The sequence below is a fragment of the Alligator mississippiensis genome, chromosome 7 (genome assembly GCF_030867095.1).
Source record: "Alligator mississippiensis isolate rAllMis1 chromosome 7, rAllMis1, whole genome shotgun sequence".
Lineage (NCBI taxonomy): Eukaryota > Metazoa > Chordata > Crocodylia > Alligatoridae > Alligator > Alligator mississippiensis.
The window spans coordinates 12,223,060-12,238,485 of record NC_081830.1 but is presented as its reverse complement, the minus strand read 5'-3'; the positions used below and the strand labels follow the sequence as shown (position 1 = coordinate 12,238,485).

General features: G+C 46.2%; 1 protein-coding gene across 2 annotated transcripts in view; it reads left to right on the top strand.

Annotated features, from left to right (window-relative positions):
• The window catches only part of LOC102564916 (hexokinase-2), a 70,238-nt gene that overhangs the window by 16,117 nt on the left and 38,695 nt on the right, over positions 1-15,426 (top strand). The window contains exons 2-3 of one of the 2 annotated variants that reach the window (XM_006271930.4): positions 1,277-1,356; positions 1,619-1,875. In XM_006271930.4, the coding sequence (XP_006271992.3) occupies positions 1,825-1,875 (51 nt within the window). In that variant the 5' untranslated portion in view covers positions 1,277-1,356; positions 1,619-1,824. Of the gene's footprint in view, positions 1-1,276; positions 1,357-1,618; positions 1,876-7,594; positions 7,737-15,426 lie in introns of those variants that run through there. The other variant, XM_059730570.1, reaches the window with a different exon arrangement.

Genomic DNA, 15,426 nt, shown 5'->3' with positions numbered 1-15,426 from the left:
TCTTCAGGTTAATGAATGTTCTTTTCCCATAGCACGTGTGTACATTCCCTAGCAAAAGCCATGAATAAGGAATGTTTCGAGGGAAACGTTATCCTGTGATTAGATCAGGGACACAGGAAATGGGGCTAGTAGTTTTTATTCCCAGCTCATCTGCTTTATAAATGAAGTCAGGTTCCTCATTTGAAAATGTAGCACTCTCAATTTATTTTGTCCTCTTGAGGGAGGATAAATGTTTGTAAGGTGTTCTACAGTGTCTTATATTCAGTGATCTCAGAAGTGTCAATCTATCCGATTGGTGTGATGTTATAATCAAGCTAGTCCATACAATCATACGATCAATACTATGATTGTCCATGCAAGTCCAGTGCACAAGAAAGTGGCAGTCTGGTGTTATACTGTGTGAAGGCTTCTGAGGAATCTTATGAATGGTGTTATCCATTTAAAAAGACTGTGTGTACTGAAAATGGTGGGCATGGCCAGACAGACAAATTATACCAAGGTATGGAGAGGAGACTTACTGGGGGTTGGCTGATCTGCAGTATCTGTTTTATATGCCCACTTTTCTCCTGTGGCAGTGTTTCTTAACCTGTGGGTTACGACCCACGAGTAGGTTGCAAGAATATATGAAAGGGTCCTGAACAAACTTTAAAAATGGATTCTCCTTTAAGGAGAAAAATATGGGAAACCATGGCTTTTCCCTGGCAGGCTGGAAGAGTTCCATCCTGTGAGGGGCTGCTTGGGGCTCCCCATGCCCCACACCCACCTCCTGCCCCACACACGGGGGGCCTGGGGACAGTGGGACAGGAGAGAGGGGCACTGGGTCAAGACTGGCCATCAATGTTTACAAATGGGCTCTGGTACAAAAAAGGTTGAGAACCACTGCCCTATGGCACCTGAAAGCTAAACCATAGTAACTTAGCCTATTACATTCAGGGGTAAGGTGCCCTGGCTTAGCTGTAACTTACTACAGGATAGAATTAGACGCACAGAACAGTTACCACTGGACAGCGCTGACACGCTGTGAGCTCCCCTCCACTTTTAATAAAGTATAAGTCATTTGTCTGTCCAAACCAATATCTGCCTGTTAACAATTCTGCTCTCAGGATTTGTGCACCAGCGCAACTACCCAAATTAATAATTGTTCTATTTAGTAAAGTCCTAAAGAGTTAACTATAATACTACTAATGCAAAATGACCTGTCATCCCTGCCAGCGTAAAAGGGAATTTAAATAGCTTCCTCTCTCATTCCATAACATTTTGTACTCTCTTTATACAGATGCAAAGGACTGCACAGGATGGAGCATCATAGTGCAGGTGCAGTGTGTGCAAAATGTCTTGTATTGGTGATTTACCCAGGTAGGAGTCACTTTTTACACTAGTGCCCTTCCTTTAGAATACAGCTTTTTATTGCTACAGGCTCCAACACAGCTGCCTCCATGCAAAATGTCCCCACTGTAATTCCTTTGCCTTCATTAGAATCACTTCAGGTTTACACTGACTGAAGAGCAGAGTTTTCCCACCATAAATTTCCTCTCTTTCCAGTGTTGCTTCAGTTTCTTTACCATAGGCCCTTTTCTTTTGCTGATAGAATAATTTATTTTTTGTGCTCTTCTCTCAGCCCTGGGATTAAATCACTCCATGCTGAAATCCTGTATTTATCTCCGCTGTGCATGGCAGTGACCTCAGGCATGACGTGCCAGGCCTCCCTCCACAGAGATCAGAGATGATAAAGCTGTCTTTACACCAATTTCTTCAGTCTGGAGTCTCTCCTGGCCAGAGATTCCCTTTACCATCAAACCAGCAGCTTGTCTCCAGAGGCTGAATATGACAGCTGAAAGCTCGGCTAACGTGAAAGACAGAATGAGCTTCAATCAGGTAAGGGGGTTTTATTTACTATCCCTCTGCCCTCACCACTCCTTCACTGTGTATGTCCTGTATTGTTTCACCTGTTGAGAACGGGAGGCACAGCTATTCATATGACTTCCTATCCTAGGTGATCTGCAGTGACCTGAATACTGGAAGCATCTCAGCTTTTTCTGGCTGTTCATTTATCATTTGCCTGGTCCTAGGGGAAAAAACAGTTATGGATGTTAAAATGACTTATTTGAAATCTGTAGGCTTGTTTTTTGTTTGCAGGTATCAAAGCTAGTTTTGTAAGAGACAAATACCCAGTGTAATTTTTGGATATCACTTCTGCTGCTCACAGCAGCCTTACAGGAAACCCTTGAAAGCAAAATGTGTCATTTAAGGAAGAAAGAGATGGTTTTTAGGAAGATGACATTCATGGATGAACTTTGTGGGCCTTGGTATGTGACATGAGCTGGCATTTAGCATGAGTGATGTTTTCAGTTACAAACCTACTATCCAGAAGAACTCACGAGTATCTGTTGGAGAAGCATGTCTGTAGGGAGTGATGCCATTTAAAGCTCTGATTCGGGGTCGAGTTTTCACCAGATCCATCAAAGAAAACAGCAGCATTTCTCTCCTAGTAAAACTGGCCAGTTTCTTTTGAGCAGAAGCTGAGACTGTTGCTGAATTTCACCTCTGTGTATATTTGCCAACACCTGCCTGAGAAAAATGTTACTCTTCACCGGCCTCTGACAACTGTCCTGTCGTGGCAAAATGAAGTAACACTTTCAGTCAGGGGGGGAAAAAGAGACACAAAAATAATTTTTCATTTGCAAAACTATGTTTTCCATATGCAGGCAAAGTTTCACCTGGGATAGGATGTCGCAGCTTTAATTAAATGATGCCTGTCTCGCAAAGTGTATGTGCCTGTGGCTGTTTGTTACAACAAAAGACTGGGAGTCATGACTCCCAGGTTCTGTTTCCGGTTTTGCCATTGATTCATTGTGCCCTACTTTCTTCACTTGTATAAAGTGAGGGTGATGATACTGAGTCATCTTGCAGGAGTGGTTCAAAGTCTATCATTTGGGCAGTGTGTTAATAGGACTTGGGTCACAGGTCTGCTCATTCAGTGCATTGTGGATGGTGTTGCTCTTAACATACTTTCAAGCCTTTCAGTCAGCACCTTTTGGGGCCTGTGCTCCAGGTTCTAAATCTAAATCTTCTCAGGCAGCCTGGGTAGCTCAAAGGAGTGGAGGATGGTGATAAATGCCAGCTCATGATGCATTTGATCTCCTTTAGTCTCCTCTTTTTGGGAGTGATGTGGTTAAGGCATCTCATTATGGACCCAGAGATGTGTCTCAGCCTTACTTTGGAAATACACCAAAATACTGCCCCCAAACAACCCAGCCATAAATGAGCAGCTGGTCATTCAGTCAAGGGAGTCAAAGGCAGGTAGATGTGATGCTGGCCTGTGTCCTCTTGGCTACAGAGGCAGGCATGTCTTCACTTTACTAGTCCAAAAAGACAACTCAACAAGACAACTAAGCTTGGGCAGGCTTTTGACTTGACTTTTTCAAATCTCTGCCTTTGGAAACCTCAGACTTTTAATTGTAAGAGCTACTTGCGAAACATGCAATCCAACTTTTTTTTCTGCAGTATTCAGGGAGGAACTGGAGAATATGCAAATCATCACTTGGACCGTCTCCTGTGAACCAATGACCATCCCAAGGACTGTGGGGCTTGACACTTGTTCCAAAGCTGAGACAGATTAGTGCAAAGATTTCCATTGATTCCAATGACTGCTGGATTCCTTGACTATTGTTTTTCTCCTCTGAAGCTTTTGCTTTGATCTTGAGCAGCACTGGATAGGGTTTGCAGTCAACTCAACACAGCTGAAAGGCAGAGATGTGGGCCCCTGAACCCCTCTTATATAACTGCACCAGAGCTTTGGTAGCTGCAAGCATCCCATGGGCTACAGTCTTAGCTGGCCTATACTAGGGTAGGTCCATTAAGTGACACTAATGTTCTGTCCCTGTGTGCTTAGTGTCTTCGGTTGGTACAGGACTCAAAAAACTCAGCATGGAGCAAAGTGGTTAAAATGACAGGTGTAATCCCTCCACCACCAAAGATCTGGCTTTTAAAATAGATTGACATAGTGATTTCTGTAAATGCTTTTTTTTCCCCTTAAGCCAAGTAAATGTTTCCTTAGGTTGGTAAATTCCCCAGCTCAAGCTGCAATTATTTTGCAAAGATCAAAGAGAATTAGTGAAATCCTTGGGAGGATTTAGTTGCAAGAGCTGTGATTGAATCAGGAAAGTGATTGCTCTGTGTATTATGACAGGCCTCAGTGCCATTCAGAACGCACTTGAGGTGGCTGCTTATACTAGTGAGACTGTCCTCAGCAAGAGGGGACAATCTTCAGGCAACAACGGGCCAGACATCCATTAGCTGTGCAAAAAGAGTGTCTTTTAATGCCGAAGTTGAATTGTGCTTCATTCCCAGTTGCTGTGTGTTTCTCTTAAGTCTTCAGGTAATTTTCACTTTGGTGTAGCCTGACTTGCCACAAAGGGTTGTGACATAAGGTTCATGTTTTGCGTGCGATTTGTCAAATGAAAGACATGCCAGGTTTCAAAGTGGCTTGAAGCTTCCCAGACCCTCCCTGTGAAGTCAGTATTGCTGAGCTTGTCTTATTGATCTGGGAGAGACTAGGCAAAAGGCCTGCAAAGGGGCTCAGCACCTGGCAGGATCAGTGACTTGCTCAGGGCCATGCAGTGAGTCAGTGGCAGGGTGTGGGGAATTTCTGGCTCGCGCTCCAGATGATGGATCATAGGTCTCTTCTGAGGCCCTCATGCCTCTGACTTGCTTGCATCTCACACCCTGCTGGAGAATTTTGGGGGAGGGGTTCCTCAGCAGCTCGGAGATCAAACTGTCTGGTTCATGGAGTACACCAGCACTTCTATTTAAACCTGTTTGTCCTGTGTGTCAAAGGCAGTTCATGATCTTTGAGATGCAGTTGCCTGTCTTACTAGCTGTCCCAGTAAATTTCCCCTGTGCTAGCCTTGTGACGGATGGGTGAACTTGTGGCCTTGTAGTTTCTCAACTGATGTGTTTGACACGAGGCCCCTGACTGCACATATAGAGAAAGCTTACAAGGCAGGCAGGAGAATGTAGCCCTGCAGGAGGTGGGGAAGCACTCGGGGCTGGAGGGAAAGCTTCCTCCTGCCTAGCTGACTGTCTTCTCAAGTGTCTTTCTTAGCAGCTTCTTTGTTTGCTGTACTATCCTCCCCTCATTAAGCTCTTTCACCTCATCAAAGTGGCTGGCAGGACAGCAGGAACTTGGCTGGCTCCTCATCATAACTTGGGCAAAGGTGCGTCTGTTCCACTGTGCTCACTCCCAAGGTCATGCGCTTTATCCTATGCGTGCCTTAAAGACAAAAGTGATCCAACCAGTTTTCTGTTTCAAGCAATGTGAACTGAATGGAAATAAAGGTTTCCAGTGTGTGTGACAGCACAGGGGCAGCAAACAGTGATTTTATTATTATTCAGAATTTGTGTGCGTGTGTGTAATTAAACGTTGTCAGAAATTATCTGGAGTAGCAATAGTGGGTGCATCTCGTGAAGGTGACTGAATAAGAGTAAATACAGCTGTTGGAATCATTCCAGTGTTGGGATAATCCTTGGTAGGTGAGTGGCTTTGAGAGATCAATTAATAGCACATCATGCATTGTAGTAAGAAGGTGTAACACTTATTAGCCCATTGGATAGAGAACTAAACTTAGCAGCAGGAGACTGGGGTTAAATTCCTGGCTGCCCCACTGGCCTGCTGGGTGATTAAGTCACTCCCCTGCTCTCTGCCTGTTTTTCTGGCTGTGTACTGGGGGTAATGATGCACAGTTCCTTCTGTAAAGTCTTTTAAGGTCTGTAAATGGAAGGAGCTATGTAAGTGTTGGGCAGTATGTTGTCTTTACATGTGCGTGAGTTGGGTCCAATCTGTTTTCTGTAGCTGGAGAGATGGTGGGGGGAACCATGTCATGCTTTGCTCATGTCATCTCCAAGATTTTCCCAGGCAAACTAGAATAACCTGGGGGTTAATAACAAAAAAGCTACAGCAAGCAAATGATGCCCCGTGACTACCCTGCTTCCCGTTAGCTCAGGAAATAGCTTAAGGCTTTTAATAGCTCCTTGTATTGTGGGGGGGCATTCTCAAACTCTTGTTAACAATCTTCTCCCCTGTCAACTGATAGACAGGGAAACTGAGGTTCAGAGCTCCTGTGAGGCCTGAAGTCACAACATTTTCTGGTGTCTGCATCCAGCTCTTAGGAAAACCTACAGGGTAAAGTGCCTCTGACCCCTTGTGAACAGGACTGATTAACAACCGGGCTGCAGCTGGGAAGGGTTTGGAAGCACCAGTCCTAAAAGACGTAGATTTCCTTTTTCTTTTTCTTTTTTTTTTTTTTTTTGGAAAGTGTTGCGTTGTGTGACAAAGACGTAAGAAAATGAACTCAAAATGGAGGCTTATCTGGAGCATTTGAGCTGGGTGCAGCCAGGTTGTGCTACCTTCCAGTGAATATGTGTCTGTGCCAGGAGTCCCCAGCCAGTGCTCTGTCCCTTCCACCCCAAACCTAGAGCCACTGATTGAGCAGAGGGTGAAACCCAGGCTCAGAAAGGTGACCAAAATAAGGCTGAGATGAGAGGAATCCTAGTTTTCCGGCCTGGGTGCCACAGGGGCTTCTTCCCTTCAGATGCTAAACCTGTTTTGGGGAAAAGTTAGGCAGCTGACCCAATAAACAATATCACCCCTCCAAAAATCCTTGCCCCTCACATCATTCCCAAGCTGTCCTGGCTACAACATCACTCTCTAACACTCATATAGTATATTAGACACTGTAGTCTAATATACATTTATAATATGTCCCCAAGGTCTGGAACAGCCTGCCACCGGAGGTTGTTCAAGTGCCTACAATGAACACCTTCAAGAGCAAACTGGATGCTTATCTTGCTGGGATCCTCTGACCCCAGCTGACTTCCTGCCCTTTGGGCGGGGGGCTGGACTCGATGATCTTCCGAGGTCCCTTCCAGCCCTAATGTCTATGAAATCTATGAATATACAGTGTGTGTGTGTGTGTGTGTGTGTGTGTGTGTGTGTGTGTGTGTGCGCGCGCGAATATGTATGTGGATATATATATATTTGTATGTATAATATTACGTACACAAACATTTGCATTTACATACATATACATTTTATATTTATAAGGGTGTAGGTTGTAGTTGGTCTAATAAGAGATCAGATGTACCCAGCAGACAAGATTTACGTTGTCTGCCTTTATATTAATGTACATATGCGCGCACACGCATTAATTTATACCCACACACACATATATATAATACTCTAACACTACATAGTGTTAGGGTATTATCGATGTAGCCCCGAGTTTTGCTGGACGAAATGGCGCACGGATGTCGGCAGCATCGCCTTTCCCCCTCGGCTTTCATGCCCCAAACTTCTCCCCGGTGGCTCCGGCTCGGAGGCAGCAAACAAAGCAGCCGGGTGTCTGGGCTGCTCTCTCCCGGGAGCTGCGGGGCAAGCCTCGCATCCGAGTAGCCGCGGCTTCCCGGAGCCCGCATGTAGGCAGGGGCGGGGCGGCGCGCACACACGAGCCCTTAGCCCGGGGCAGGGGGGGGGGGGGGGGCGCACACACCCCTGCCGGGCGGGCCAATGGGAGGCGGGCGCGGCGCCGCGTCACTCGTGGTGCGGGAACCTCCTCAATGAGCCGCCGCGAGGCCGGAGCACGCCGCCGCCTGCCCTGCGCCCCGAGCCACGCGGGATGATCGCGTCCCACCTGCTCGCCTACTTCTTCACCGAGCTCAGCCATGACCAGGCTCAGAAGGTGCGTGGGGGCCCCGAAGCCGGGTCGGTGTGGGAGCCGAGCCCGGGGGGGGGGTTCCGGGGCTGCCGGTCCCCCTGCTCCGGCTTCCTGCCGCCGGGTCTGGCCCGGGAGGGTCCGCGCCCCCTTCCCCAGCGCGCTGCTGCCAGGGGCTGCCCTCGGGCTGGTTGCAAAGCGCTTCCTCCCGCCGACCGCGGGGCGCGGGTTTGTTCTGCCCTCGCTGCCAGCACGTGCTTCAGCCCCCGCTCTGCCAGAGGAGGGCTCCTGGGGGGTCCCCAGCAGGGAAGCGGGGCTGGGACTTGGCTTGGGCTCACCCCGGACAATAGGTTTCCTGGAGCCGGCCCCATCCAGCCCTGGGAGCAAGTCATCCCTTGCCGGAGATGAAGCCCCCTGGCCCCTCCAGGAGGGACCTTCACAGCCCAGGCTTTCCTTTATGAGAAGCAGGGTTAGGTAGGGACACAGGAGCACGCATTGCTCAGACTGTCTGACTCCCTGGATGCACCCAGAAAGCTGCTCCTGAGCGGATGAAGGGCAACATGCGGCTCTGAAGAGAGAGGTTGGGGTGGTTTCCATTTGCTCCTTGTCTTGCGACATGGGAGAGACTGTCTGGAGGCAGGGTTGAGTGCCAGGGTGCCCCCGGAGAGTGGGATGGGTAATAGGAAAATGCAGTTTGGGAAAAGGACACGGGTTGCAGGGGACAGGAGTGATTGCTCAAAATTAAAAACCCACCTTGAGATTAGGGGCTGAGTGGCTTTTTGATGAGAAGGGAGGAGGCAAGGGTGAAGGCTTTAATGTGTAGGGTCTCTGATGCTCCACTTTATCCCCTCTCAAAACCAGCACCACTCCAAATTCACCCCGCAGTGACATCCCCATCCCAGCACTTAGCAGCAAATAAAAAATTAACTCTGGCGTCCTGCATTGCCGAGGACCTGAAGAGCAAAGAGCAGCCGATGCTGGTGCTTGGAGAGTGAGAGTGATACATTGCCTCATCAAATCAATGCCTGAACTTGGACAGAAAATGCAAATCCAAGCATCATGTTGATTGCACCCTGTTGGGGTATAGTTATTGTTTGTGCTAGTAACGCAATATTTTTAAGGGGAGAAAGTCTAAATATCCAAGTAGAATTGGTGGTTGTCCATTGATGACCCCTGATAATATCCTATGACAATTAAAATGTGCACGTGGTCTTTTTTTTATTCTGATTTTTCTTCTTTAGATAGCCCAAGCACAGTGGTCCTGCTTTGGACGGGACTGGCTGGTAGTCTCTGAATCCCAATGGTTAGCTTAATAGTTTCTGAAGGTGTATGGCTGTGAGAGTGTATCGGACAATGGAGTCAGAGTGCTCCTGCCTGTCTGGTGAGCGTCCTTGAATTAGATGTCTGGGACAGGGACCCTCTTTGTTCCAGGCTTATGCTGTGCCTGGTACAGTGCAGTGTGCACTTCTGCACTGGATCGTATAGCACATCTGAAGCGGCTGATAAGGATTTCTAAATGTGTCCTATATATAAAAAAAAAAAAAAAAAAAAAGAGATGCGACCATCATAAATGCATTCTAGGGAGTGCCAAGGTTGAAGTGCGGAGTTCTACAGTGTTGATGACCCTGCTGATGATGGCATTAAACAGGAGGCAAAAGGGTAAAAGTATCTGCCAAAAATCAGATCAACCCATAAGGCAATGCAGCCTAGTCTCCCACTCTTCCCCTCATACATTAGGGCACAATAGGGATTGTGCAACAGCGGAATCGACACGGGTGCGTCTTGTAGCAAGAAACAAGAGGGAGGTGAAGCCTTGGCCTTAGCTCTGAGTTTCCTTGCTATTGTCTGCTTGCTTTAGACGCTTATCAGGAACTTCAAATAATGGATGGGGTTCTTTCAGTCAGCTATTGTTCCTAGTCACAAACCTGGTACACAGTGTGCAAAGCTCGGTCCACTTCACTAACTGTTTGATTTCACTCTTGGTCAAAGAGACCAAACAAAGCTCATTGTTGGGAGGTGGGGAAAAAAAGAGAATCAAGTAGAACTTGGCCCTCCAAAGTACTCCACGGCCATTTTAGGTAACTTGTGTCTGTCGGGTGAAAGAGGTTTGCAGTTCTGGCCATGAAGAACTGCTTCCAGATCTGAATTCTCTGTTTAAACAGATTTCAGGGACAAAATCCTCAATCAGCCCACACTGTCCTAATGTGGCTGTTACTTGCTATGTGTCTGGTCAGTGCCCAGCATATTGAGTGCCCAGTCTTGATAGGGGCCTCGTGGTTATTGTCATGCACATATCAAATCAGACCCTAGTTTCTCACACTGTTCCAAGAATAATGTATGCATCTGCTTTGCTATTTGCAGATGCTTCTCTCACCTCATCTGCTGTTCGCATTTGCATCAGAACGGGACAGTTGTATATAGGGAAAAATAATATTTAGTTTAGCAGCAGGAAACAAGGAGTTAACACACTCTCCAAAGTGGTATGTGGACCACCCTTGGAACTGACAGAGTAACGGTGGTCTCAAAGTGATGATGTAGTTTTAAATTGCCTAGAAAAGGACAGAAAGGTATTAAAGAAGCTCGGAGACTAATTATCAATGAATGGGCCACATTTTGATATTTTGCGCCTGGTCTCTCAATCGTTAACATTGACCGAGCCATTCGAGTTTCAGCTGCTGTTATTTGAGGCTGAAATAATGGTAGGGGAATAAAATTGCCTGTGGGCATTGCATGATTCAGAGTAAAATAATTGTCACCGGGGTATTCTTTTCTTCCCAGCAGAAATTACTAATCAGGGATAAAAGCTAAGTTTGAAGTGACTTAATTTGACTCTTCTAAACAAAGCCAGCCTGTCAATACAGCATGTGTATAGGAAGGATTTGCCTTTCTCTTCCCTTTCTGGCTTGGAATTGCTCTTAATCTGCAGTTTCATTGTCTGTTTCATTTAAACGCCCTTGTGCGTGTGATGGTGCTATTAGAGTGATGTTGTAGCCAGGACCGTCTGGGAATTATGTGAAAGGCAAGGATTTGGGGGGACGATACTGTTTATTGGGTCAGCTGCGTAACTTTTTCACAGTGATACAGTTGGTCCGGGAAGAGATCATTTCCAAAACTTGTTGTCCGTGTGCACACTGGAATGAGCTTTAAGACTGGTCCCTGGAAACTGCGGTCTTCCAGCCATTGAGCAAGCAGAGCAAGGTCAGTGACAGGGCAAACTCCCCCTTAATACCCAGCCAGGCGGCTTCACCTTTGGCCTGCAGGAAGCTTTTGTGAAGGGCGAGGCAGTTATAACAGTCTTCCCAGCCATTCAGTCTTCGGCCTCTGCTCAGAGCAGCATGGACTATGCTGGTAATGGCATGCAAAGGACTAGACAGAGACCCACCAAACTCCTCTGGAGCACCTCACGCATAGGGTATCTCAACCGTGCCCTTCTGCTATCCACGCCGTCTGGGTTTGGTGGACAGATGGGGCTTCATTCTCCAGGACCAGCACTCAGTTCAGCCATGGGGTGGGGTGGGGGGGCTCCAGTTCCAGTAAACCCTCCCTTTCTGGTCCCAGTTTTCTAGCCATGCTGGTCCCTGTAAGCCCTGTGAACTGGTCCAGATTCTCCAGCCAAACTGGTACCAGTTTCACGATATAGCTTTATTATATAGTGTTGCTTAGTGGATAGAGCACTGGACAGGGACTCCAGGGACCTGGCACTGCCTGCTGGGTGGCCTTGGGTAACTCCCTTCTCCTGTGTCACAATGTTTCAATCTGTAAAATGAGACTGGTGTTTCTGATCTGGTTGGTAAAGTCCTGTGTATTGCATTGATGAATAGTTTCCCACCACATTGGGGGTGCCTGGTGAGAGGTGCTGTAGTAACTCAGGGTAAGAGACAACACTTGGCTCCAAAAACTTGCAGTCTACAGTATCCCAGACGGACAGATACAAAGGACAGGAGATAACAGGAGCGGAGAATGTCCCACTGCAGATAAGTGTGGTCGTTTCTCTCTGGTAGGAAGAGCAGGAATTGGTAGCAGCTGGGGGGGGGGGGTACACAGCAGTTCTGCAAGCAGCGCAGGAAATGCACATGCTTCCGGCTTCAACATGAGGTTTGGCCAGGGAGCTGCACTTCAGCTTTCCCTCTACCAGCTCATTTCTCAGAAAAAGGGACTGAGTTGAGGGGCGGACAAGGCGGAGTCTGCTGGCTTTAGGTGATACATGATGCTAGAAGGCTTATTAGTAATCCTGCCTCCCTGCCCCGTCAAGAGTTCAGCCCGCCCAGCTCCTGTAAGCTGAGACTGAGAGTCCTGGGGGTGGGGAAGAACCGGCTTAGCAAGAAACTTGACTCATGCTCGGGTCACAAGAGGATTGTCAGTGTGTCCTCAAGTTTTAAGGTCTCCCAGGGGCTCATCCTGCCTGGTGCTGAGCTCTTTTGCATGCAGTCCCCAGGCTCAAGGTTAGGCTGGAATGAATGTGGTTACACAAGGCTCTGGTTTGTGACTTGTCACATTTAGCACTTGGCAGGGTTTCTGCCTTCTGACCCTGTTCAGCCAGGGTAGGACTATGCTAGGCTCACTCTGCCGCCACAGTCATTCCAGCAAATGAAGGTGGTCATTTGCTTTTAAAACGCATGCAGTCTTTACCAATGAAGTTGTACTTGGGCTGTATAACTTATTTCCTACACGTGACATAAGGTCTGCCAGTAAACCTACATACACTGCTGCTTCTGGTACAGATGCTTCTGCCGGGGACCACATCTTCTGTCCCAGACACACAAAGTTACTCTGATAGCAGTTTGCGGTGCCTGGTTTCAACTCGGGTCTGAGCCAGTCAGGAAATAGATTTTGTCTTTGTTAGTTGGAGATGCCATCTTGTCTTGCACTTTGAGATACAGATACACTCCAGATAGATGGGTTTGGGGCTTTTTGTGTTTCGTGTCTTCAGCTGTTGCTTGTTAATGGGGGATAAGCTTGTTCCTCTTACCAGCCTTGCATGGCTATTCTGGTAATAGCTTAATGTGTGTAGCATCTCTTTTATGAGAGGATTTCAGTATTACTCATACTTCAGAGTGGAGGGAACATTTACACTGGGCTGTGTGAAATCAGGATCCTCCTCTTTCAAGAGAAGCACATTTAAAAAAAATACTAGGTACTGGATTTTTAATCATAAAAAAATCATTAATCTGTTTTAATCATAGATATCACCTTTGCCATGAGTTTTGATTCCTTTTGCTTCTCTAGACCAATACAGCTCTAACCGTAACCTGGTTTAACATTTAGTTCTCAGAGGTAAGATCTATGGAGCAAAAATACAGTAGAAGGGCAGGTTTTTGCTGTTCATATCATTCTTGATGTATCATTCATGTGTCTGAAAAACAGTGCCAAGAAAAAAAAGGCAAATGGATTCAGTTTACAGAGCACAAAAATAATTTAAACACAAATAGGTGGCTAACTGCTTTTGCAGTACACTAAATAGCTCTTCATGGCTTCCAGTGCTGGTTTGTTTTGTTATACAGGAAGTAGTTGTACTTAACAGGAAACTGCTATCACACTATAATTTACAAAACACACTTGGGGGGACCCAGATAAATATTATCATTCAACAGGAAAGCAAAAATAAGATAAAAGATTCTCAAAACTTTTCTGCTCCTTTAGCACATAACATATTCCCCCACAGTGTTTACTCATTAGAGCGATGGTGCATTCCTTGTGTCCCTAAAACTCTTATCAGCTCCTGGGCAGATAAAGACAGCAAGGCTGCTTCTACAAACACTTGAACTGGAGGGATTTCACTTGCACAAGCAGTTGTATTGACAGGACTGATCTTGCCAACCCTTAAACTCAGGCTTCATTTTTCTTCTCATATGAATAATTGCACTGAACTTGAATAAAGTTATTCATGTGCAGACATGTTAGCAACATCAAGCCCGAAGGCATAGAAGAGAAGCAGCACTGGCCCCAGACAATCCCGACGCTTTCAAGACAAAAGAGATAAGCTTACAGGGTGTGTGGGGGGAGAACATCACAACTTGCCCATGCACAAAGGCACTTCTAGCGTTTATCGCTGAAAAAAAAGTTACTCCATGTGACTACCCAGGGACCATAGCAACTTGTATTGCAGCCAGGAGTTCCCTTGGTTTTTTGGGTTTTTTTAATTGATAAATTATTTATTTTTATCTCCCCCAAAGGCCAAATATTATACAGAAATTATTTTAAAATATACCCTTTCCCTTTAGTTTTTGATAGACGCCTCAGTCATAATGCCAAAGCATTGACCCTGAAATTTGCATGAGTCTTGTGTGGCCAATCCATGTGTTGCAGGGAGACAGCTGCATGGTCCCAGATCCTGCACATTCAGACTTAAATTCCAGGATGCTTTGTATCTGGTGTTGCAGTTTCAAGGACATTTCTGCTTGGATACTGCTGTTTTAATCCTTGCAAACTACATTGCCCACAGGTCTTGTCTTTGGTGATAAGGGGCACATAATTGGAGGTCCTTCTGCTTTTAGGATGAACTTGCACAGAAAATGACTGCAGTTTATTTATAATTACACTAGGCACTTCTCACGCTCCTGTGAGATGAAGAATTCAAAACATTTTAATACAAACTCAGTAAGCATCTTAAGATATCAAGGACAAGGACTCCATAGTGATCCCACCACTGACTGGTGAAATGCAGCCATTTATGGGGTAAAACAAGACAGACAGCCCCTCAAAATATAGCAACATTGCACAGCAGTTTTGGACTTGAAGTCCATGTTTCAATAATATAGAGCTTTTAGACTTTGAGTATGGGATAAAATGTTCTTGGGGCTGGCAAGCAATTATATTCTGTTATAAACTCACAATAGAAAAGACGTCCATTGGAAAATGGTGACTACGCAAGTCTGTAATGCCAGTTCTGACTCAGCTTACTTTTACATATTTTGGGTGTTTGCTAATAGGAGAAAATGGAAAGGGAAACTCAGGGATGATTTGTTTTATGGGTTCTTTTTTCTTTTTTTTCTTTTCTTTCCCCTGGCTTATTTTGGATTGCTGCTGTTCTACTCAGCTGGAATTTTAACAATGTTGGAAAGCTGATTCTTGACCCAGATGTGTATCCCTGGTGTTTTGCCCATGCCTGCTTTGTGCAACACATTCAGCCTCACTTTCAACATGCCTGCTGTCTGCCATCCAGCTCAGATTTCCTCAGGGAATCTCCATTAACTTCTGGAACTCATCCATTCCCCATAAATGTACTTGTTCTAGATTGCACCCAAGTGGTTTTTCTAAATGGAGATTTGCAGAGATGTCAAGGCAGAACAAAAAAGGATTCTCCTCCTTGAAAGAGGTTTTTCGAAGTAATTTTCCCTCTTCTTGGTGGTTTCATAGATTCTTTTTGGGGTTGGAAGGGAACTCAATAGATCAAGTCCAACCCCCTGCCCTGGGCAGGAAAGAGCGCTGGGGTCAGATGACCCCAGCCAGGTGCTTGTCCAGTCTCCTCTTAAAAGATCCTCAAGGTAGAGGAGAGCACCACCTCCCCTGGAAGCCCATTCCAGATTTTGGCAACCCTCACCGTACAGAAGTTCTTCCTGACGTCTAACCTGAATTTGCTCTCTGTCTGTTTGTGGCTGTTGTTTCTAGCTACCCCAAGGGGCGCCCTGGTAAACAGAGCATCTCCTATTCCTTGCTTCCTTCTTTCATTATAGGTACATACATGTTTCCTTAGCAGTAAATACAGAACGGTAATGAG